This window comes from Bos javanicus, chromosome 28 (assembly GCF_032452875.1).
Source record: "Bos javanicus breed banteng chromosome 28, ARS-OSU_banteng_1.0, whole genome shotgun sequence".
NCBI classification, from domain to species: Eukaryota; Metazoa; Chordata; class Mammalia; order Artiodactyla; family Bovidae; genus Bos; species Bos javanicus.
The window spans coordinates 2,539,120-2,563,570 of record NC_083895.1 but is presented as its reverse complement, the minus strand read 5'-3'; the positions used below and the strand labels follow the sequence as shown (position 1 = coordinate 2,563,570).

At 38.4% G+C, this 24,451-nt stretch overlaps 1 protein-coding gene across 1 annotated transcript in view; it reads left to right on the top strand.

Moving 5' to 3' along the window:
• The window catches only part of NUP133 (nucleoporin 133), a 56,753-nt gene extending 34,905 nt beyond the window's left edge, over positions 1-21,848 (top strand). Inside the window, exons 17-26 of the mRNA XM_061404778.1 lie at positions 404-503; positions 1,369-1,620; positions 2,268-2,401; positions 4,671-4,829; positions 5,442-5,577; positions 8,519-8,637; positions 10,052-10,132; positions 11,937-12,001; positions 13,660-13,748; positions 21,102-21,848. Of these exons, the coding sequence (XP_061260762.1) occupies positions 404-503; positions 1,369-1,620; positions 2,268-2,401; positions 4,671-4,829; positions 5,442-5,577; positions 8,519-8,637; positions 10,052-10,132; positions 11,937-12,001; positions 13,660-13,748; positions 21,102-21,238 (1,272 nt within the window). The 3' untranslated portion in view covers positions 21,239-21,848. The remainder of the gene's footprint in view (positions 1-403; positions 504-1,368; positions 1,621-2,267; positions 2,402-4,670; positions 4,830-5,441; positions 5,578-8,518; positions 8,638-10,051; positions 10,133-11,936; positions 12,002-13,659; positions 13,749-21,101) is intronic.
• The last annotated feature ends 2,603 nt before the right edge of the window (positions 21,849-24,451 follow it).

Genomic DNA, 24,451 nt, shown 5'->3' with positions numbered 1-24,451 from the left:
TGGTAGAATAAACCTTTTATTTTGGAGAAGGACATATATATCATTGTAAATGTATTAATTTTATTGTAATTTTCTAAACAATTGTCAGACACCACTTAGCAACTGAGAAACAACAAATAAGTTTCTCTTTTTTAATTACTCAAAAGCTCAGTTAAAACATTCCACTTAATTTTACCTCATGGATATTATAGTGATGATTTTCCTACTTCGGTTACCATAATTTTCTAAAATTGAAGTTAGATTATGGAGTAAAACAAATTTCAAATGCAGAAAGAATCAAAAAGTAATCCTACAGGCCTGTGCTGAGTAATTTTTTGTAATAATAGAACTTGATGTTTCAGATAATCTCAGGGATCCTGGGATCCCTCATTTCCGGCATGTGGTAACACATTTCGTTTTCCAGGACATGCTCCAAGCTGCTAGTCACTATCGACAAAATAGAAACTCCTTGTATAGAAGAGAAGAGTCAGGAGAAAAAGAACCTGAGTATATTCCATGGACAGGTGAGATTGCAAGCATTGATCCCAATTTTCAGATTCATTAGCAGTTGCTCAAATTATATATTTTTTTCTCTTTTGGGGGTTGTGCTGGTTCTTTGTCGCACACAAGGACACACGGGCTTTTCTCTGGTTGTGGCTGCAGGGGCCACTCTCCGTTGCCATTTGCTGGCTGCTCGTTGCAGTGGCCTCTCGTCGTGGAGCACAGGCCCTAGGCACACAGGCTTCTGTAGGTGCACCAGGTGGGCTTAGTAGTTGTGGTACATGGGCTGCCGCTCTGTGGCATGTGGAATCTTCCTAGACCAGGGATTGAGCCTGTGTCCCTCCATTAGCAGGTGAATTCTTAACCACTAGGATGTCCCAAAATATATTTCTAATGGTCTGTTATTTTTGGAAGTCATATTATTCTCCTAGTACAAGTTTGTAAATGAAATAAAAAATAACATAAGTGACATCTCCAAAATGAGCAGATCTTATGAAAAATCACTTTATTCCCTTGAAATAATTTGCAGCTGTCTCTATAGCTTAATTTTTTAACTGATACTTGTGCATCTACTAGGTTTTAGTATGTATAGTTATTCATAGAAGCAGGCCCTGAAAGTAGTGACGATATTTTATGTTGATTTAACACACAGAAGTAAGTGGAGTAGCATTAAAGGAATTTAGAAGGAAGAAGAGTCCGGTTTACTTGATTCTGCTGAGGCCATCTCCATAGAGATGGTTTTGAGCAGTACATAGACAAGTGTCTACTGACCCCCTGTTTGATTTCTTTTTCCATCAAAGGTGACAGGATGTAATTTTTAGGCAGTTGGTCTTCCCTGTAGCCATTATGGAACCCTTACTTGTCCTATTCTTTTGTGTGATTTCACAGCAACCAGCGGTCCTGCTGGCATCCGAACAGCAATAATGCGCCAGCATAGGACTGTCCTGAAGATGGTTTATCCTCAGGCAGACAGCAACCTCCGAAACGTTCTAACAGAGCAGTTAGTAGCACTGATTGATGGCTTCTTGGATGGTTATGTTTCTCAGCTCAAGTCTGTGGACAAATCCAGTGATCAAGAAAGATATAGCAGTCTGGAAATGGAATACCTACAGAAAAGATCAGATCTCTTATCTCCACTTCGTAAGTGCATATTTAATAGTGAGGGCTGTGGGTCTTTGAGTCTACAGAACGAATGGAGGAGTCAGATCATTCAGGCAATGGTATTCAGTACAACATTGTTAACCCAGTTGTAGCTGAGAACTTAAGCAACACTTCGTATGTATGTCTTTCTGTGTTCATCTGTTCGGCCTTATTGTCATTACTTACCTGGTTTCCTAGACAATGCTGAAGATGATTTACAAAGGAATAAATTATCAGCGTGTGGAGACGGCTCTCAAAGAACTTGTTACCGTCTGAGACCTTCATAGGAATGGCTAGACCATAGGGCAGAGCAGATAAGGGCCATTAGAGGGTGTGGATGGGTGATGAGACTGCAGCAGAGGACATAGCCGGACTGTCATAGCCAAGATTCAGGGGACGAGCTTGCCTTGCTATGTGAAGGAGGGGAGTAGCATCTTAGGGGGGCAGTGATGAAGGAAGGGCTGAATATACATCTTTAATGAGTTTATATGGATTATGAAACTAACTGCCAGTAACCAGAAAGGTTTCCATTAAGTACTTTTAGTAAGTAATAGGAATAAAGGCAAAATTTCAAGGAATATTATTTTTTATTACATATTAAGTTTTCACTAACAGGATTTTCTTCCCATCTGTTCTCATTCCCACAGTCACACTAGGCCAGTACCCATGGGCTGCTTCATTGGCAGAAAAATACTGTGACTTTGATATCTTGGTACAAATGTGTGAGCAGACTGAAAACCAGACCAGGCTACAGCGCTACATGACCCAGTTTGCTGATCAGGTAACGAACACAGCAGTGCAGGCGGTGGATCCTGTAAGAAGGCGCTACCATTTACGTCTTACTTAGGTTGTGGTTTGTTTTTTTTTTAATGTGTGTCATTTTATTTATTTATTTATTTTTGGTTGCACTGGGTCTTCATTGCTGCACGCAGGCTTTCTCCAGCTGCGGTGAGTGGGAGCTACTCTTGGTTGCAGCCTGTGGTGTCTCCTTGCAGTGGCTTCTCTTGTCGCAGAGCACAGAGCCTAGGCACGTGGGCTTCAGGAGTTGCAGGTTTGGGCCCTAGAGCACAGGCTCAGTTGTGATGCTTGGGCTTAGTTGATTCATGGCACGTGGAATCCTCACAAATGAGGGATCGAACCCATATCCCCTGCATTGACAGGCAGATTCTCATCCATAGAACCACCAGGGAAGTTCTTACTTGGAGTTTTTGGAAGACGATGCAGTCTTTTTGCAGTTTACTGGATACTAATTTGTACATTATGTTTCTTTGTAAATTGTCAGACAGTTTTTTATATATAAATATTACAGAAGGATTCTTTGATGTTTGAAAAATATGTCAAGACTTTTTATTTCTATTTTTGTATTTTCAAAGTACTTAGGTTAGTAATATTGGTAGAGTTCCACAGTTTGAATGGAAGATCTTGGGAGCATAGGATGCTAATGTTAAGAAAGCTCAGATTCCCATTTACCTAAGACTCTTGTTTTCCTTCTTTGACATCATGCTTCCTTTTTTTTTTAATACCTAATTTTTTTTTTAAGTTCCCATTATGACACTATCTATGTAAATTTAAGTTGTTCCTTAAAGCCATTTTATTTAGCCAGTTGATCTTTATATAAAATCTGATTTTTATAAAAAATCAAGATGTTTATAAAAAATCAAATTTTATAAAAAATCAAAATGTTTATGTTTATAAAACATAACATTGTATAAAATTCAGGAAACCACCATAAAGAAAAAAGAAGATAAAAAATCATTCATAATTCTACCACCAGAGAGAACTCTTTTTTAAACATTTGGTTTAGTCTTTTTAATCTATGAAGCATGTTTTATTAACTGCTTATTTCACTTAATACATAACAGACATTTGTCCATATCATTGAATATCACACAACCACATTTTTAATGGTGTTATGGTATTTCATGGACTGGATATAGCTTATTTGATCAGTACCTGATTTCTGGACCTGGCTTATCTTGTATTTCATAATAGTGCTAAAGTAAGTACTTTGTGCTTATTGTAATTTTTATTCTTTTTAAGGATTCTTATTCTCTGTTGACATTTTCCATGCATTCTACTTTGTTTCTTTTACTTCTTAAAAAAAAAAAATTTGTTTACTAGTTAAAGTTCTTTTGTGCTAATTCCAAAATGATTGTTCTTAAGTCTGCTTCTGTTATCTACATATTCATAGTTTTCTGCTTCCTAAGTTGTATTTTGGTCTTTGTGTGTGTTAACCATAAAGATGGAAATCAGCAGTGGTTTTTCTCCCCTGGAAGGCAGATAAAATGAAAGGCAGATCACTCAATTCATCAAGAATAGAGGTAGGCCAGGGCTTGATTGCTGCTTCTGTTACATTCATTCATTCCAATGAATTAATTGGTTTCAAATATCTAATGGGACTGGTGATTCCTTGCAGAATTCCCCATTTTGTGGAAACATCTCATAAGTAATGTGTGAGCCTGCAGGACACTTGTCTTCCTTTCCAGCCCAACCTCTTACTCTACTGCAGGATCCAGCAAATGTCCTGGGCATTTGGAGCCTCGCTAAATTCTGGTTTATCATGCCAGCCACATGAATGCGTGGCACACGGTTCCACCCTGGAATCTTTCACCCTGGAAGGATGGAGTCCCAGTAGTGTCCAATAGACCTTCCTGTAATGAGATCTTGCTCATATGTGCTGTCCAGAATGGGAGTCTCTGGCCACAGATGGCCTTTTGAGTACTTGAAATGTGACTGATGTCTTTGAGGAATTGATTTTTACATTTTAGATTAAGTTTAAACAGCTACACGTGAGCAGTGACTACCGTATTGGACAGAGCACATCTAGATTCTGGGTAACGTTGAGCAAGATCCCCATTCTGAATCTGATGTCCTCCTTTGTCAAATGAAGTCATTTGAGGACCCTACAATTAGGAACTTGGTGTTTAAAAACAGGATTTCCATGCTGAAGTCTAAGACCTTTGGGAAAAAAACAATACTTTTTCATCAGAAATGTATTTTTTGAAACTGTATTACTAAATATTATTGGATTCTTGCTTTGTTCTTTACAGAATTTTTCAGATTTTCTCTTCCGTTGGTATCTGGAGAAAGGAAAGCGAGGCAAATTATTATCTCAGCCCATTTCTCAGCATGGACAGTTGGCGAATTTTTTACAAGCTCATGAACATCTCAGCTGGTTACATGAAATTAACAGCCAAGAATTAGAAAAGGTAAGGTTTCAGCTATATGGATCAGATTTAGGTAATTTTTAATTTAGTTTTTAGCTAGTTTATTTTTTTATAGTTAAATATTACAGATTTTTAAAAAATGTCTATCTTTCTCTCACATAATTTGATAAAAGTATTTTTCATTTATAATGGTATTGCCATTACTTGTTATATCTCAGTTAAAAGAAATGAAGCCTATTGTAATTTGACTGTATTTACAATAAAATAAAGCACAAAAACTTCAACAGATAAATAGCAGTCATTGGCCATTTTTTGTAATGAGTATTTTCTTATAATAGAAATGTTCAATTATCAGTAAAAACATTAAATAAATTCACGTTTCTCCTTGACAAGGTGTTGTAGTGAATATATAATTATTATAGAGCAAACGTTTTATACATGTCTCTTTTCCCAGTGACCAGTGTGAGTGGCTGATATTTTATTGTGTGATTACTCTCAAAGTATGCTGCTGATCTGTTTTAAGTTTTCCTAATAGTGACTTGATCTTTCAGTGATATAGTTTGAGGCGGGGAAACCAAGTTTGGGTTTTACATAATCATTATTTTAACTTAATACTGAGAATTTTACCACAGTTTTCATATTTTGTTATTGTAGGCTCATGCAACACTTCTGGGTTTGGCAAATAGGGAAACTCGTTACTTTGCAAAGAAGAAAACGCTTCTTGGCTTGAGTAAATTGGCTGCATTAGCATCAGACTTTTCAGAAGATACACTGCAAGAAAAAATTGAAGGTAAAAGGCCATATTTGAACAAGAAGATGTACAAGTCAATCATGCTGTCAGTGTAACCTTAGAATGCATTCCTGTTATCAGTTAATGGGATCCTTTAGAGACAGGAGCCATCCCCTTTCTAGTCAGTGTTCTTAGACAATTACTCAGTTACATAATTAGGGTTCTCTTTTTATAGAAAAGTAATTTGTGCTTTAAATAAGAATTCCTAAAGAATAAATTCAAATGATTTGGACAGAGTACTCTGATTACACCCTTAGCAAATCATACGCTAAGAACAAACTGCCATGCCAAGAAACATGACGTTTATTCAGTGGGTTTGTGGTAGGTGGTGGTAATTCTGAAGCTCTTGATTTCAGAATTCAAAAATTGTTGATGTCATAGTAGTGAAACTATTCTGTTTCACATTCTGTGTATTGTAGACTGAGAAAATGATTGAGAATATTATTTTTGAGAACCAAAGGGAATGGAGGTATAAATATAGAAGGAAGGTGAGAAATAACCCTATATTATTGCATTTGAATTGCGTGTATCACATGGAATCATGGTTGTTTTCTTAAATGTATTTCTTGGCTGTCTTCCTGAAAAGTCCTAAGAGCAGTATCACCCCTGATAGCATGAGTATACCTAATCCCATGCTTTGGGGAGGTGTCTCACCCTGTGGCTCAGGGTGAAGTGTATGTAAATAGGGTACTGGCGGCAGCAGTGGTCTGTCTGGGGTCTAGATTCACATTCCACTGCTGTCACTTTCTTCCTCCAAGGAGTAGATGTAGCGGAAGGAATCTGGACAGAAATTAGACCACACTTGTTTCACATGTTTTTTCCAGCTGACTAGCTTTGTGACCCCGAAAGAAAGTGAAAGTGAAAGTTGCTCAGTTGTGTCGACTCTTTGCAACCCCATGGACTATACAGTGCATGGAATTCACCAGGCCAGAATACTGGAGTGGGTAGCTGTCCCCTTCTCCAGGGGATCTTCCCAACCCAGGGATTGAAGCCAGGTCTCCCGCATTGCAGGCAGATTCTTTACCAACTGAGCTATAGTAGTGACCCAGGGTACACTACAAAATGCGTAGTTCTAACAGTCAGAGACACTGGGTGTTCCTTGAGAAAAATGTTTTACTTTTTGTAAAATTGAGTACTCAAATCATAGGATTAGTATTTAACTTCTATTATTGAAATTATTTTTCACTGTGGGAAGAAATTATTTTTCACTGTCTTTTATTTTTAAATGCTAATGGTGCCTGTTGTTCTAGAGAAGTGTATATATGTTTTGCAAGGCTGGTTGGTAGTCCGCAGGGGGAGCCGTGTTTTAACCTGGCCATCAGAGAGAGAGCATATTAATAAAACTATTAAAAAATTTTTTAAATTTATTTTTATTATTTTTGGCTGTGCTGGGTCTTTGTTGCTGCATGCAGGCTTCCTCTAGTTGCAGTGAGTGGGAGCTACTCTCTAATTGCGGTGCCCAGGCTCTTCATTATGGAAGCTTCTTTTGCTGTGGAGCACGGACTCTAGGGTATGCAGGTTCTAGCAGTCATGGTGCACCGGCCCAGCTGCCCTGCAGCCTGTGGAATCCTGGACCAAGGACCAAACCCATGTCCCCTGCATTAACAGTGGACTCCCAGCCCTTGGACGCAGGGAAGTCCCCAGTCAAAACATTTTAACAAGAGGTTTTGCTTCTGGTTTTCCCCCTTACATCTGGTTATTGTTTTGCATTCGATCACTTCTTCTTAGCTTTCGCTTTCTTAGTACAATGAGAATATTTTCAGGCCTCAGTAATTTCCTGCAGACTATTACCACATTATGTCTAATTGAAGGGAATAGATATTTAAAAGGTAACTTTATATTGCTTATATAAAAATTTCCTTGTGGAAATTTGTAAAGTATAGAAAAATAACAACAAGAAAATAATATAATAATATAATCCCACTACCCTAAGATGACTGCTGCTGCTGCTAAGTCACTTCAGTCGTGTCCGACTGTGCGACCCCATAGACAGCTGCCCACCAGGCTCCCCCGTCCCTGGGATTCTCCAGGCAAGAACACTGGAGTGGGTTGCCATTTCCTTCTCCAATGCATGAAAGTGAAAAGTGAAAGGGAAGTTGCTCAGTCATGTCCGACTCTTAGTGACCCCATGGACTGCAGCCTACCAGGCTCCTGCATCCATGGGATTTTTCCAGGCCAAGAGTACTAGAGATGACTACTGTTAATTTTTTCTCTATCCTTCCAGTGTGTTTTCTTAGGTATGGAAATTGCACAAAACAATTCCATTTAGTTTTTTACAAGATTGGGATCATGTGGAATGATGCCAGTATTTAAATGAGCATATCTGTGCTTTAGTCATTCCATTTTGCTGTAACTGCTGTTAGCAAACAGTTCTCAGCCCTTTTCCCCTGCAAGCCAGCTTGTTCTCATGGGTGAAGCCAGGTCATGATGGTTTATGCAGACCCAGAGCCTCTGTCAGCTCATCATATGGAGATAAATAACCATTGCTAGGTAATAGGATTGGTGCACAGTCCTCTGGGTGTTGTTCTCCTGGAAAGTTCTCATCATGTCCTTTAGTGAACAAGATTATACGAGACACTCCCATAAGGTAAAAAGAAGTACTTTACAGAGTAACCTTAAAACAGACTGAGACACTTCAGATTTGGGGGACTTCTGTCTCTGAAATTGCCATCTGCTCTTCAGTCACTTCCATCAGGTTTGTTTTCTTGGCTCTTCTCTCTTTGATATTTCTGGTTGCTGGGACAGTCCATATGACCTGGATAAGACCATGAGTATTTGTAACATAGTTAGGAATCAAGAATAAGCAGAATTAATAACATTCTCAGATCACTGAATAGTGATGGGATTACCTTCAGAGCTGTTCCTTTTTCTTTTTAAATTTATATTTGTTGATGACAGAGTAAAAGTGAATGTTCACACTGCCCCCTGTGTTGTCTTCTAGAAATGGCTGAGCAAGAGCGCTTTCTGCTGCACCAGGAGACCCTGCCTGAACAGCTGCTAGCTGAGAAACGGCTGAGTCTCAGTGCCATGCCTGTACTGACCGCATCGCAACTCATTGGCGTACGTGCTTTTCACATCCCTACGCCGTCTTAGTCTCAGAACAACCTGTGTTTCCTTGGCCCCTTAGTACAGTTTCTCAGAGTAGACATCTTTCCTTTTCCTGTTTTCCTGGTCACTGTCCTCGGGAGTCAGGTATCAGAGCTGCTTAGGAGCAGGATGCCAGTTAGCAGAAAGTGGAGGATCAGCCTCTGCCCCTAGTAGCTCTCTGTCTGTTCCTCAAGATGCTTATCCAGGTGGCCAGAAGAAGTTACTTCCATTGTGCTTTTCTAGTACAAGACAGATATGTATGAAGAGATATAGTTCAGGTTCTTTAAAAAGAAAGATGGTTTTAGGAACTGGATTTGCACAGCCTGTAAGTGCCATCCTCATCATTCCTCTGCAACATAGCAGGTTCCTGAGGACATAGCTAGATTAGGAGCTGCAGCCCAGAATAAGGCAGTTTTATTGTGTACAGTTACACCCTTAATTCTGCTTCTCTCTTTTCCTTTCAAGAAAGTATTGCAAATGTAAGAGCGATGTCTTACAGTCACCTTGAATTTACCCTAATTATGTTACTAAGAAAGCAAGCAATTCAAAAACTTTGGTATTTTAGCCATTATTAGTATTAATAACAGATTTCCTATTGAGCTCACATTGAGCTCACAGCAGCTTCTCCTAATAGAGCATATCTAATTTAAAAACCTGAGGAACTGTTGCCTGTAAGACCATTGTTTTATATACTGGTAAGATGGAAAAAGTTTTACCAACTTTACTCTGATACATTATCAATTTTAATACTGCATTCCAATTTCAAATATGTTGACATTGGGGAAGAAAGGAGGTTCAGAAACAAATAAAATATTGTTTTCAAATGTTGTAACACAATGACAACAAGTGGATAGCTTTTTTTCTGAAATGGTTTGAATATTGTCTTTGCTGTTAAAGGATTTTATGCAGTATTTTAAAAAGCAGTGTTATTAATAGGACATTTATGACGTGTTACAGGACATTTATGATTATATAGTTAGCTGTGATCTAACCAACCAGGGATAACCGTTGGTAACATACTGGTGTGTTTTCTTGTCTTTCAAGTAAACTGTAGACCAACTGCATGCTTTCTCATCAGTCTCAATGTTTAAAAAATTATTGAATGAAAACATTTCAAAAGCATTATAGCCAACTTTAAAAATGCAAGAGCAATTTACTGATATTCTAAAGCTATATATACACCAACTTATACAAGTTAATTACTAAATGAACATAGGTGTATTTTAAAAGACAGTTTGTTGTGAGGTAGATGGAGTTTAATTTCCAAATGTGCCACTGTTCTTTGCTATAAAGATACCTGTAAATGTGGTAACTTCTCTGTAAATCTCTCTAGTCTTATTTATAGGATGACTTAGAATAATTCTCCTGTTGTTTTAACTTGCTACAGCTGTATATCTGTGAAGAAAACAGAAGAGCTAATGAGTATGATTTCAAGAAGGCTTTGGACTTGCTGGAATATATTGATGAGGTATGTAAAGTCACTTAATAATCTCAGGTAAGGATCACAATTTGTGTATAGTTTTCTGAAGAACTGAGTACATCTTGAAAATGTCTTAATTTTAAAAGACTACCTGGTTCAGCTACCAGTAACTCTTTTTTTTTTTTTTTTTCCTGGAACTCTCTTGCTTTTTTTTTTTTTTTTAATTTATTTATTTTAATTAGAGGCTGATTACTTTACAACCTGTAACTCTTGGAGTACATAAAAGTCTTTAGAAAAGCTCACCTCCTGATAATTCTCACACATTTCCAAGTATCTTTTTCTCTGCAAAAATAAAAATTGCTTTTAAAGGTCCTGACATAGTTTTTCTCTTTTATTTAATGAGTCATTGTTAGTTTCTCAAACTGATAGGCTGCTTTGTCAATTTATTCTTCATAGTACTCACCCCAAGAGAAGCTGTTTCTCAGCCTGCTTTGAAAAAAAAGATTGTAATGATAATTTTGTAGGGCAAATAGTCAACCCTGCAACTGAGAGTAGTTTGGTAGATTATAAAGACATAATATGTTGGTTTTTATGTTCAGTTCAGTTCAGTCACTCAGTCGTGTCCGACTCTTCGCAACCCCATGAATTGCACCATGCCAGGCCTCCCTGTCCATCACCAACTCCGGGAGTTCACCCAAACTCATGTCCATCAAGTTGGCGATGCCATCCAGCCATCTCATCCTCTGTCGTCCCCTTCTCCTCCTGCCCCCAATCCCTCCCAGCATCAGTCTTTTCCAATGAGTCAACTCTTCACATGAGGTGGCCAGAGTATTAGAGTTTCAGCTTTAGCATCAGTCTTTCCAAAGAACACCAAGGGTTGATCTCCTTCAGAATGGACTGGTTGGATCTCCTTGCAGTCCAAGGGACTCTCAAGAGTCTTCTCCAACACCACAGTTCAAAAGCATCAATTCTTCGGTGCTCAGCTTTCTTCACAGTCCAACTCTCACATCCATACATGACCACTGGAAAAACCATAGCCTTGACTAGATGGACCTTTGTTGGCAAAGTAACATCTCTGCTTTTGAATATGCTATCTAGGTTGGTCATAACTTTTCTTCCAAGGAGTAAGCGTCTTTTAATTTCATGACTGCAATCACCGCCTGTGATTTTGGAGCCCAAAAAAATAAAGTCTGCCACTGTTTCCACTGTTCCCCCATCCATTTGCCATGAAGTGATGGGACCAGATGCCATGATCTTAGCTTTCTGCATGTTGAACTTTAAGCCAACTTTTTCACTCCCCTTTTTCACTTTCATCAAGAGGCTTTTTAGTTCCTCTTCACTTTCTGCCATAAGGGTGGTGTCATCTGCATATCTGAGGTTATTGATATTTCTCCTGGCAATCTTGATTCCAGCTTGTGCTTCTTCCAGCCCAGCGTTTCTCTGTTTAAAATCTTGACTCTCTCGTGCTTCCTGATAAAATCAGGTTATCTTGGAATAATCGGATACAATTTCACATAAAGTTATTGATAGTCTTACTCTCCTGAGTCAACTTTAACATCTTACAGAAAGGGAAATTTGCCAGGCTCCTCTGTCAATGGAATTCTTCAGGCAAGAATAGTGGAGTGAGTAGCCGTTCCCTTCTCCCAGGGATCTTCCTGACCCAGGAATCGAACTGGGGTCTCCTGAATTGCAGGCAATTCTTTACCAGCTGATCTACCAGGGAAACTCTTAAAATTATAAAGTAAAGCTTAACAATATTTATATAGTATTACGAGCTGACATAACTAAAATTTAAACATATATTTTTTAAAATCAGGACTTAATGAAGATTTTTTTTTGTTTTGCTGTGAAGGAGGAAGATGTAAATATAAATGATCTAAAACTGGAAATCCTTTGCAAAGCTCTTCAGAGAGATAAGTAAGTTCCCATAGTGTGAATCTAAGACATGATTTTGGGATAGGACTCTTTAGGAAGATTATGAGATCATGCATCAATTCATTTTATAACCTAATTGTATTGTAATATGTATTATGAAAATATTAATAGTTTCATTAGCAATCCTAATTTTTTTTATTCAGTAATTAAGGAATTGCTTAAGGATTTAGGACCACTGGAGTAATGATTCTCTACTTTTGATTTTAAATTTTGCATTGTCAATTTGCACAGAAATATATATGTTCCTTATTTTCTCAGAAGTTGGGCTAGTTCTTCATAGGAAGACTTGAGGCTACTTTTTTTTTTTAATAAGAGATTAGTACAGGTTGAGAATCATTATTGTCTCCTAAGTTACTGAGATCTCTTTTTAACTGTAATCTCCTTGCAGAGAAGGATTTCTGTCCACTGGAATGGTGGTGTTAAGATTCATTGGCAAAGAGAGTCTGAGAATATCAGTTGTAGAGATGGATTTTTCCCAGGGAAAGAATTTCTTAAAAAATTTTGGCCACACTGCATAGGATACAGCATGTTAGTTCCCCAAGCAGGACTTGAACCCACGCTCCCTGCAGTGAAAGTGCGGAATTTTAACTATTGGACCGCCAGGGGAAGTCCATACTTTTTTAAAAAAAAAAATTGGGGGCCAGAAAATAGTTTTAAAGAGAGCATGACTTGAGTGCTAAAGGCCTTCTCTACTCAATTTTCCTTAATGTGGCTTTGAGAAGTTGCAGTGGAACTATTTTTACTAAAGCATTTCTTCTGGTGATCACTCATAGATAGTTTAAATTGTTGTCAGATATGGTCTTGGAGGTCATTCTCTGAAGCATCTAGCTCTGCCTGTTGGGTTCTGCTTCCCAGTTGTAAGAAGCATACTATGTCATTTGACTGGAATTCCTTGTCTTGGCTTCAAAGTATGAGGGATGTGGCCACTGATTACTACAGAGCATGGTTCTGTGGGTTTGTATTTCAGTAGCAGATAATCTCAACCAGATAAAGAAAATTTGGTTACATCAGACACTGGTTGCCATTTTATGAAAAACAGAATATATTATAATATATTTAAACTACGTTTAAACTATTGCCTGTGCTCTGAAAGGTCATACTTTGGGGTCATTACTAGGTTTGTTACTTACTTACAAAATTTTCTTGGGAAAAATACCTTACTACTTGGTTTGAACATTAAATGCATACTACCTGGCTGTAGCATCTTATATCTAATATAGAGACTCTGGGTATATCTAGAGACTCTGGGTATATCTGATTTGAAGCTCCTTTATTTAAGCAATTTTCAATAGTGTCACAAAATTCAAGATTCTTTACCCCCTGTTGTTGCTGCTGTTGTTTAGTCACTAAGTTGTGTCTGACTCTTTTGCAACCCCACGAACTGTAGCTCACCAAGCTCCTCTGTCCATGGGATTTCCCAGGCAAGAATACTAGAGTGGGTAGCCATCTCCTTCTCCACGGCATCTTATCAACCCAGGGACTGAACCAAAGTATCCTGCACTAGAGGCAGATTCTTTACCTCTAAGCCACCAGGGAAGCCCACTACAAATACCAAAACAAATCCACAACAGAAAACAAGTCATTTATTTCAGATTATGGCCATGGTTTCATTTTCTCCTCACAGTGGTTTTGTTTTTTAGCTGGTCCAGTTCGGATGGTAAAGATGATCCAATTGAAGTATCTAAAGACAGTATATTTGTGAAAATCTTACAGAAACTTTTAAAAGATGGTAAGTGATTGGTTAATATTGGAAATTACAGTGTCACTCCTTGGTTTGAACTCTTAGAATAATGGAGATTTGCCTAGGTATCAAATACCAGAAGGTTAAAATTAAATGGTATTGTACTTAGATTTGTTTAAAATAAAGAGAGGGAGCTGTGTCATGGCGGAGTTGCCATCTGCTTGGCCAGTTAACTCTTGTGAAGGTTGAAAATCTGAAATGCAATTTTTGTGGTATGTCCTATACTAAACTGGCCATACCATGCTTGAGAACAAACCACAAAATATTCTACCAGTTCATTTTGGATATTAAAATTAGTTTTAAGGACAAAATAAAAGGAAACAAGGGAGTATGTTTTGTGTATGTTTTGTTCCTGAGACAGAGAACAAACTTCTATTTCCTGATCAAGATCCAAATAAGTAAAGAGGCTTTTATAGTTAAATGTTTGTTATGAAGGGAGATGAGGTAGAGGACACTTAACTTTTACTTCCTTTCATATAACTAATATATGGAGAATGTTAGACTAGAGATGAGAGATTTTGTGCATTTTATACACGAAGGTGTAATCACTCACACTCACCTAGAGTTGGACATCCTGGAATGTGAAGTCAGGTGGGCCTTAGGAAGCATCAGTACAAACAAAGCTAGTGGAGGTGATGGAATTCCAGTTGAGCTATTTCATATCCTAAAAGATGATGCTGTGAAAGTGCTGCACTCAATATGTCAGCAAATTTGGCAAACTTAGCAGTGGACATAAGACTAGAAAAGGTCAGTTTTCATTCCAATCCCAAAGAAAGATAATGCCAAAGATTGTTCACACTACTGCACAGTTGCACTCATCTCACACGCTAGTAAAGTAATGCTCAAAATTCTCCAAGCTAGGCTTCAGCAATAACCAGACCACCTGACCTGCCTCTTGAGAAACCTGTATAAGGTGAGGAAGCAACAGTTAGAACTGGACATGGAACAACAGACTGGTTTCAAATAGGAAAAGGAGTACATCAAGGCTGTGTATTGTCACCCTGCTTATTTAACTTATATGCAGAGGACATCATGAGGAATGCTGGGCTGGAAGAAGCACAAGCTGGAATCAAGATGGTTGGGAGAAATATCAATAACCTCAGATACGCAGATGACACCACCCTTATGGCAGAAAGTGAAGAAGAACTAAGAGCCTCTTGATGAAAGTGAAAGAGGGAGTGAAAAAGTTGGCTTAAAGCTCAACATTCAGAAAACTAAGATCATGGCATCCGGTCCCATCACTTCATAGCAAATAGATGGGGAAACAGTGGAAACAGTGTCAGACTTTATTTTTGGGGGGCTCCAAAATCACTGCAGATGGTGATTGCAGCCATGAAATTAAAAGATGCTTGCGCCTTGGAAGGAAAATTATGACCAACCTTACAGTATATTAAAAAGTAGAGACATTACTTTGTCAAGAAAAGTCTGTCTAGTCAAGGCTATGGTTTTTGCAGTAGTCATGTATGGATGTGAGAGTTGGACTGTAAAGAAAGCTGAATACAGAAGAATTGATGCTTTTGAACTGTGGTGTTGGAGAAGACTCTTGAGAGTCCCTTGGACTGCAGGGAGATCCAACCAGTCCATCCTAAAGGAGATCAGTCCTGGGTGTTCATTGGAGGGACTTATGCTGAAGCTGAAACTCCAATACTTTGGCCACCTGATGCTTAGAGCTGACTCATTTGAAAAGACCCTGATGCTGGGAAAGATTGAGGGCAGGAGGAGAAGGGGACGACAGAGGATGAGATGGTTAAATGGCATCACTGACTCAATGGACATGGGTTTGGGTGGACTCCAGGAGTTGGTGATGGACAGGGAGGCCTGGCGTGCTGCAGTTCATGGGGTCACAAAGAGTCGGACACGACCGAGTGACTGAACTGAACTGAATACACGAAGACAAGTATAACTCATTTATTATAGAATTATTAAATCAAAAAGATGATGTTAAATCCAGGCAATGTGCAAAATAGGCTAACCTGTATTTACCAATCTTTTAAGATACAAGGACACTCTGTTTAAAACCACCTGGAATAAAGTACACAATGACAGAAACTGTTGTAAACTCAGCAGCCCTTCTAGATGGATATGAATTTTATTCACGATGCTGACATTTGCATACAAGTTATGCAAATGTTCCATACCTACGTCTGCAGGACACATTATTTGATCTGTATAAGACATGCCCAGCCCAGTGCCTGGTAGATAGTAGTCACTCATTAAACTTTTTTTCTTTAAAAGGCTAGAATTATTTTACAGATTCACATTCATAGTTCTTCTGTAGTAGATTGCACTCTGCGGTCCTCTGCTTGAGACTCCCTGGTTTAACTGAAATGACGAGGGCCTCAGAGGAGAACCATGGAGCTCACCACACCAGCCAACATGTGAGTGAGGTGAAAGAGCAGCGACCTCTTGGTGCTTACATGCCACAAGTTTCACTCTGGATAGAACTGTTGACCTCAGTACTGACCTGGAGGTTTGTTTATGAAAAATAGACTATTGACTACCCCACATTGACAGTAGGTTTAATGAACACTTTTATTTTCAAAGATGAATAAAGAACACAAAGGCAGTTAAGCCATTTCATTGTCAAAAAATAAAAATTTTAAATTAAATAATGGAGATAACAAAAGAAAATATCTTTTGCTTAAAAATACTTGAAATTCAGACAGTTAAAATATATCTCCTAGGCTTTCTCTTTTCTATATTTGGAATTGAAGAAATAACTGGATATGGTTGATTTCTTTGTGCTGTTGAAGAGATTCATTTGGGTCCACATCTGATGTTTTCCATGAAGTTAGTTCTTGTAAAGGTGCCGCTGAACTGAATTGTGGCTAATTAAGTATATGATACTATTTAAAGTTCACCTGGCAGTTTTTGCTATCTTTAGATTATATATTGTAGATGGAAAACAAATAGAAACCTATAATTTTACAAAAAGGATTATTAAGTTTTGACCGAAGGACAAAAACAAGTGGAAGCTATTATATTTATTATATAATGATATAATATAAGTAATATATATTTATAATGTTATATATATATATAAAACAATACCAAGCCGAAGGCATTTATCTTTGGAATCTTTTTAATAATATGACTTCCATATTATTTACATTTACAAGAGTAAATGTTTTTAAAGGGCAGATTCTGGAGGTAAATATAGATAGCTTCCATTGTATTTTGTAGACTTGGGCAACCTAACAATTACTTCAGCTTATGGGATAAATTTAGCCTGTAGATATATTTAAGTTACCCACCTGGAGCTTTTCAGTTTTTATGTTTTGTTTTTAATATTTATATGCTTCCTTAATATGCTTTTCAGTTTTAAAGTATATTATAATGAGTGAAGTCACTCAGTCATGTCTGACTCTTTACCACCCCATGGACCCTGGCAGGCTGCTCCATCCATGGGATTTTCCAGGCAAGAGTACTGGAGTAGGTTGCCATAGAGGAGAAAAAAAATGTGTCATTGCATGGAATTTAACATTTTTCCTAATTAGTCTCTGGCATTTAATATTGAGAAGAGCTCTTATAAAAGTCTTATTTTCTATGAGAGAAAAGAAAGAGAAATTAAGGAAACAATTCCATTCATCATTGCAACGAAAAGAATAAAACACTTAAGAATAAATCTACTTAAAGAAACAAAAGACCTATATATAGAAAACTATAAAACACTGATGAAAGAAATCAAAGATGATACAAATAGATGGAGAAATATACCATTTCATGGATTAGAAGAATCAATATAGTAAAAATGAGTATACTACCCAAAGCAATCTATACATTCAATGCAATCCCTATCAAGCTACCAACAGTATTTTTCAGAGAACTGGAACAAATAATTTCACAATTTGTATAGAAATACAAAAAAACCTTGAATAGCCAAAGCAATCTTGAGAAAGAGGAGTGGAACTGGAGGAATCAACCTGCCTGACTGCAGGCTATACTACAAAGCCACAGTCATCAAGACAGTATGGTACTGACACAAAGACAGAAACATAGATCAATGGAACAAAATAGAAAGCCCAGAGATAAAACCATGCACCTCTGGACACTTTATCTTTGACAAAGGAGGCAAGAATATACAATGGAGAAAAGACAATCTCTTTAACAAGTGGTGCTGGGAAAACTGATCAACCACTTGTAAAAGAATGAAACTAGAACACTTTCTAACACCATACACAAAAATAAACTCTAAATGGTTTAAAGATCTAAATGTAAGACCAGAAACTGTAAAACTCCTAGAGGAGAACATAGGCAAAACACTCTCTGACATAAATCACAGCAGGATCCTCTATGTTCCACCTCCCAGAGGAATGGAAATAAAAGCAAAAATAAACAAATGGGACCTAATTAAAAGCTTCTGCACAATGAAGAAAACTATAAGCAAGGTGAAAAGACAGCCTTCAGAATGGGAGAAAATAGTAGCAAATGAAGCAACTGACTAAGAATTAATCTCAAAAATATACAAGCAACTCCTGCAGCTCAATACCAGAAAAATAAATGACCCAATCAAAAAATGGGCCAAGGAACTACACAGACATTTCTCCAAAGACATGTTTAACAAACACATGAAAAGATGCTCAACATCACTCATTATTAGAGAAATGCAAATCAAAACCACAATGAGGTACCATTTCACGCCAGTCAGAATGGCTGCTATCCAAAAGTCTGCAAGCAATAAATGCTGGAAAGGGTGTGGAGAAAAGGGAACCCTCTTACACTGTTGGTGGGAATGCAAACTAGTACAGCCACTATGGAGAACAGTGTGGAGATTCCTTAAAAAACTGGAAATAGAACTGCCATACAGCCCAGCAATCCCACTGCTGGGCATACACACTGAGGAAACCAGAACTGAAAGAGACATGTGTACCCCAATGTTCATTGCAGCACTGTTTATAATAGCCAGGACATGGAAGCAACCTAGATGTTCATCAGCAGACAAATGGATAAGAAAGCTGTGGTACATATACACGATGGAGTATTACTCAGCCATTAAAAAGAATACATTTGAATCAGTTCAAATGAGGTGGATGAAACTGGAGCCTATTATACAGAGTGAAGTAAGCCAGAAAGAAAAACACCAATACGGTGTATTAATGCATATATATGGAATTTAGAGAGATGGTAATAGTGACCCTATTGCAAGACAGCCAAAAAAGACACAGATGTAAAGAGCAGAGTTTTGGACTCTGTGGGAGAAGGTGAGGGTGGGATGATTTGAGAGAATAACATTGAAACATGTATATTATCATATGTGAAATAGATCGCCAGTCCAGTTCGATGCATGAGACAAGGTGCTCAGGGCTGGTGCACTGGGATGACCCTGAGGGATAGGATGGGGAGGGAGGTTCAGGATGGGGATACACATGTACACCCATGGCTGATTCATGTCAATGTATGGCAAAAACCACTACAATATTGTAAAGTAATTCAGTTCAGTTCAGTCGCTCAGTCGTGTCCTACTCTTTGCGACCCCATGAATCGCAGCACGCCAGGCCTCCCTGTCCATCACCAACTCCCGGAGTTCACTCAAACTCACGTCCATCGAGTCAGTGATGCCATCCAGCCATCTCATCCTCTGTTGTCCCCTTCTCCTCCTGCCCCCAATCCCTCCCAGCATCAGAGTCTTTTCCAATGAGTCAACTCTTCGCATGAGGTGGCCAAAGTACTGGAGTTTCAGCTTTAGCATCATTCCTTCCAAATAAATCCCAGGGCTAATCTCCTTCAGAATGGACTGGTTAGATCTACTTGCAGTCCAGGAGACTCTCAAGAGTCTTCTCCTACACCACAGTTCAGAAGCATCAGTTCTTTGGCGCTCAGCTTTCTTCACAGTTCAATTAACCTCCAATTAAAATAAATAAATTAAAAAAAATGTTTTCTGACTTCTCTTAAAAATCGAAAGATTTGCTGCACTAGACTGAAATATTAACCTGGTGGCCATCACCTAGAGCCAATGAATATTTCCCACTTAGAATGGGGTCGTAAGTTTTTAAGAAAATTGATCTTTAGGAAATTGATATTTTCACAAGTGTAATACTGTTTCAGAGATAAAAAGTCTTTATTGAAAGTGTGTTGATTGTAATGAATGATGTGTAAATATTGCAGATTAAGTCCCATAACATTTATTATAAGATTTTTATTGTATAATAACTAAGTACCAAAAATGGTGCTTAGTTATTAGATGATGATGTTAAAATAAATTTTTAACATCATCACTTAGATGATGTTAAAAATAAACAGTATTTGATTTTGAGAAGCATGTGGTAATTGACAGGTTATAAAATATTACCTTATTAATTTAAAATTATCAAATGAGAAAATTGTATATGCTGTTCTGTAACTACACAGATGCGTATTGGCTTTCCAGGTCCATAAAGGACTGACAAAGGCGTGGTTTCCCTCCTCCTGGTCTCAGAGAGAAACTGCCAGTATGTTACATACTGCAGATAGCTTTCATGGCAGTGTTCTAAAGTATTTCCTGAATAGGAGAATATAGAATTGTTGGAAATACTTGTTTTCTTTTTTTTTTTTAATTTTTGAATAATTTTATATGTCTTTTCAAAAATAAACTTGAAATACAAAAGAAAGTTGATCAAAATCAAGGAAAATATATATTACCAAAGTTGACTCTGGAAATTAATTTTAAAAAAATTAAGCGAACCAGTCACCCTAGGAAAAAGCATTAAAAACCAGTTCTCAAATAAGCACCTCTGCAGTCAGGCATTTCTGGAGTGTGGGGAGACCACCCATCCAGGTGAAACAATGGGTCTTTGATCTGGGGGACAGATAAATGTCTGAAAGTCTTTTAAGAAGATATAGTATAACTTTGTCTTCCTTGATAACTCAGGATTCCTGTCTTAACAAATTTTACAGCTGATTTATAAGCAATCTTTCACTGATACCTTCTGCTTCTTTTACTGTATAGCTGCTTAGAATGATGTTTGCTTGGTCTTGAAATACTTGTTTTCAAGTGATTATTAACTTAAAACTTCCACACTGAAGGAATGGCTTAAGCTGTGGAGGAAAATGAAAATATTGCAGATTGTTTTTAAAGACTTTAAATGGAGTGGCTGTTTTGATGGCTCTTTAGACCACTAGAGTCAAACATGTAGCCCGAATATATAGAACAGTCATGTAGCCCCTACTAAGTGAAGAATGTCATATTGTCAGGCCTGTGAGTATGCTTGGCAGATGGAAGGAATTTAGAACAGAGTATTTTCCAATAGCAGTGACGTTATATTTTAAATAGAAGCACAGGTGTTTCTATCATCCGTCATCTTAATTCATTTGAGAATTATGTGAAAATTTAAAAAAAAAAACTTTCTGTGTTTGTATTTTTAGGCATTCAGCTCAGTGAGTACCTGCCCGAGGTGAAGGAGCTGCTGCAGGCCGACCAGCTGGGAAGTTTGAAGTCCAACCCTTACTTTGAGTTTGTTTTGAAAGCCAATTATGAGTACTATGTCCAGGGACAAATGTGACGTTTTCTAAAAATGGTTGTTTTTCCTGAAAATTTGTATAAGTGTGTCCTTATAAAAACTTTAGACCTTAAACATCTAGAAGTTTGTACAGTTTTATAACATATATTTCTGAGTTTTTTATACTTTATTTGTAAGCTACTACAAAATAGTTGTATGACTGTAGTTTTGGTTTTCAGTTACATGATATTGTTTTTTCTTCCTCTTTTCCATCGAAGTTTGTCAGTTGTTTTCATACCTACTACCATTCCTTTTTATCTCACTCCATCCAGGGTCCTGGTTCCAGCTTCTTGTATGCAAAGACCACTTCTATGCTTTAGCTTCTATAACTCTAAAAACAGCAAGATTACACTAAGTTGTCTCTGAAATTGCTGTGACTCTTAGATGTTATGTACTGCAAAGTGTCTGGCATATTTGTTTTGATTTTGATTACGGCTGGGAGCAGAATATCTAGTGGGATAAGTGTCACAATTTGCTAACTTATGAAATAGACAAAACAAAGTGGGGCAATTCAGTGTGAGCTTGATAACTGTTTACTTCATTGGAAAAAATGTCAAATTTCTCTACATAAATAATAGAATATTAATAAAAATATTTTGGTGAATAAAGCATATTTATGTGGCCTTCTAGTATTCTTACCTGGGAAATCCCATGGACAGAGGAGCCTGGCGGGCTACAGTCCATAAGGTTGCAAGGCGTCTGACATGGCTTAGCAATTAAACCACCACCACCACAACCTATTCAGTCAGCTTCATGCATTTTAGAACGATTTACACTGAATTCCAGCTTCTCCTCAGTCTGTCTACCTAATGTAAGGAGTGAAACCTTTATAGAAACCTTTATGGGTTTTCTTAGTATGGTAACTGATTTAACTGAAAAGTAGTTGTTCTCAAAGCTTCTTTGTCCTGGCCAATGTCATCGTGCAGTTTTTATCTGTCTTTAAATAAAGACGGAGTTGCTGGCATATTCAGGCTTTGGCCCAGTTGAATACTCACTAAACAACTTGCTTCCAGCAGCCGAAAAGGTCAGGAGTTAAATGTGGTGAAGAGTCCGGTTCCTGGCTTCGCAGAGCTCAGCCCTCATGCCGGTCCACTGCAGGCTGTAGATGCTGCCTCTGAGCTGCTTGCAGTGGTAACCAGAGGGCAGGGAGGGGCAGCCCGGCCTCTGGCCTCTGTCTGCATTGCCATGGTGGAGCAGGGTGAGGAGTGTCCTAACGCCTCTAGGGGAGTAAGGGAGAGAGAGTTGTCAGATGGCATAAGAAATGGTTGGATTCTTGTGTTAAAGGATGTTGGTTTTAGAGGGACTTAGTTCTTATCCATTGGAGAAGGCAATGGCACCCCACTCCAGCACTCTTGCCTGGAAAATCCCATGGACGGAGGAGCCTGGTAGGCCGCAGTCCACGGGGTCGCTAAGAGTCGGACACGACTGAGCGACTTCACTTTGACCTTTCACTTTCATGCATTGGAGAAGGAAATGGCAACCCGCTCCATTGTTCTTGCCTGGAGAATCCCAGGGACGGGCGAGCCTAGTGGGCTGCTGTCTGTGGGGTCGCACAGAGTCGGACACGACTGAAGCGACTTAGCAGCAGCAGCAGCAGTTCTTATCCATAAGATCCTGTCATGTGACACTGTGCTCTGGGGACACAGGACCGTGCCACCTGCTTAAGTGCTACAAGCCCAGTCACCCCACGTGAGGACAGGCAGTGACGGCGACCCTGGCCCGCTGACCACCGCGGGTAAAGTGCTGCTCTCACAGCGTCATGGCTGATTGTCTCGTTTTGACAGAGAGAAAGGCTCTGCTACCTCTGTCTGTTAAGGATGGCCATAGCTCTAAGATGGTTGGGGCTTTTAAAAAAGAACATTTTAACAATAATAGCATAATTAAAGCCTAAAGATTTTGAGTACTTCTTTTCTTCTAAATTTAAAAAATTTCCACAACATAGTCTTCATCAAAAAATAACTGATTCTTTTACAAACTGGGTAGTTGATAAATTATAAAGGTACTATAAGGGTGAGCATGTTTATTAAGGAGACAGAAACAGTTCTGACTTGGGAAAGGTTTTCTTTGCTCCTGTCTTTGAACACTACTCAGAAAGTCACAGCTTTTGGCCCCAGTCAAACAATAAGGTTGTGGATTTGATTGTGAGGAGTGGGCCTTGTGTATTCTCCTGTTTTAGGGATTTGTGAATGTGTCAAGGATTAAGACAGAATTTGAGAATCACAGCAAGAGACATGCTGGAATTCTTGGTGAGGTAGAAGGCGACTGATACTGATGCCCTTTGTTTTGGCATCTTGTTTTTGAAGAAAATTTTTTAGAAATTGAATTTTGCTTCTTTTTATCTTTGAGGTTTGAATCCTACTTTTCTTGAAGCGTCCATCACCCCCCAAGTACTGGGGGACTCTCTGGGGGAGTCAGGGTGTGTGGCACAGTCCTCCACGTAACTAGACCTGGAGGAGAGCCACACTTGATGACCTTAGCCTCTCGCCATGCGTGGGCATATTTGATAACTACAGAAGTATCAGTGCAGTCCACCTACCTTTTCCTGGACAGTTTATTCAAGGAATCCTAGAGAAAACAACTGTCTATATTCCTATGTAAACTTAACTCATTGAATACCAAAGTGTATTTTTCACACAGAATCTTATATAATTCTGTAAGTCAAAAAATACTGTAGGAAATGTGAAACCTCTCAAAAATATATGGAGGAAAATAAACCCCTGTAATCCCACTAGCCAGAAATAACTTCAGTTACCATTTGGAAATATAGCCTAAATTGTGCATGTATCACATCTTATAACCTATGTATTTTGATGTGAGGTATTATGAGCAACCTAGACAGCATATTAAAAAGCAGAGACATTACTTTGCCAACAAAGGTCCATCTCATCAAGGCTATGGTTTTTCCAGTAGTCATGTATGGATGTGAGAGTTGGACTGTAAAGAAAGCAGAGCGCCAAAGAATTGATACCTTTGAACTGTGGTACTGGAGAAAACTCTTGAGAGTCCCTTGGACTGCAAGGAGATCCAACCAGTCCATCCTAAAGGAAATCAGTCCTAAATATTCACTGGAAGGACTGATGCTGAAGCTGAAACTCCAATACTTTGGCCACCTGCGAAGAGCTGACTCATTTGGAAAGACCCTGATGCTGGGAAAGACTGAAGGCGGGAGAAGAAAGGGGTGACAGAGGATGAGATGGTTGGATGCCATCACCGACT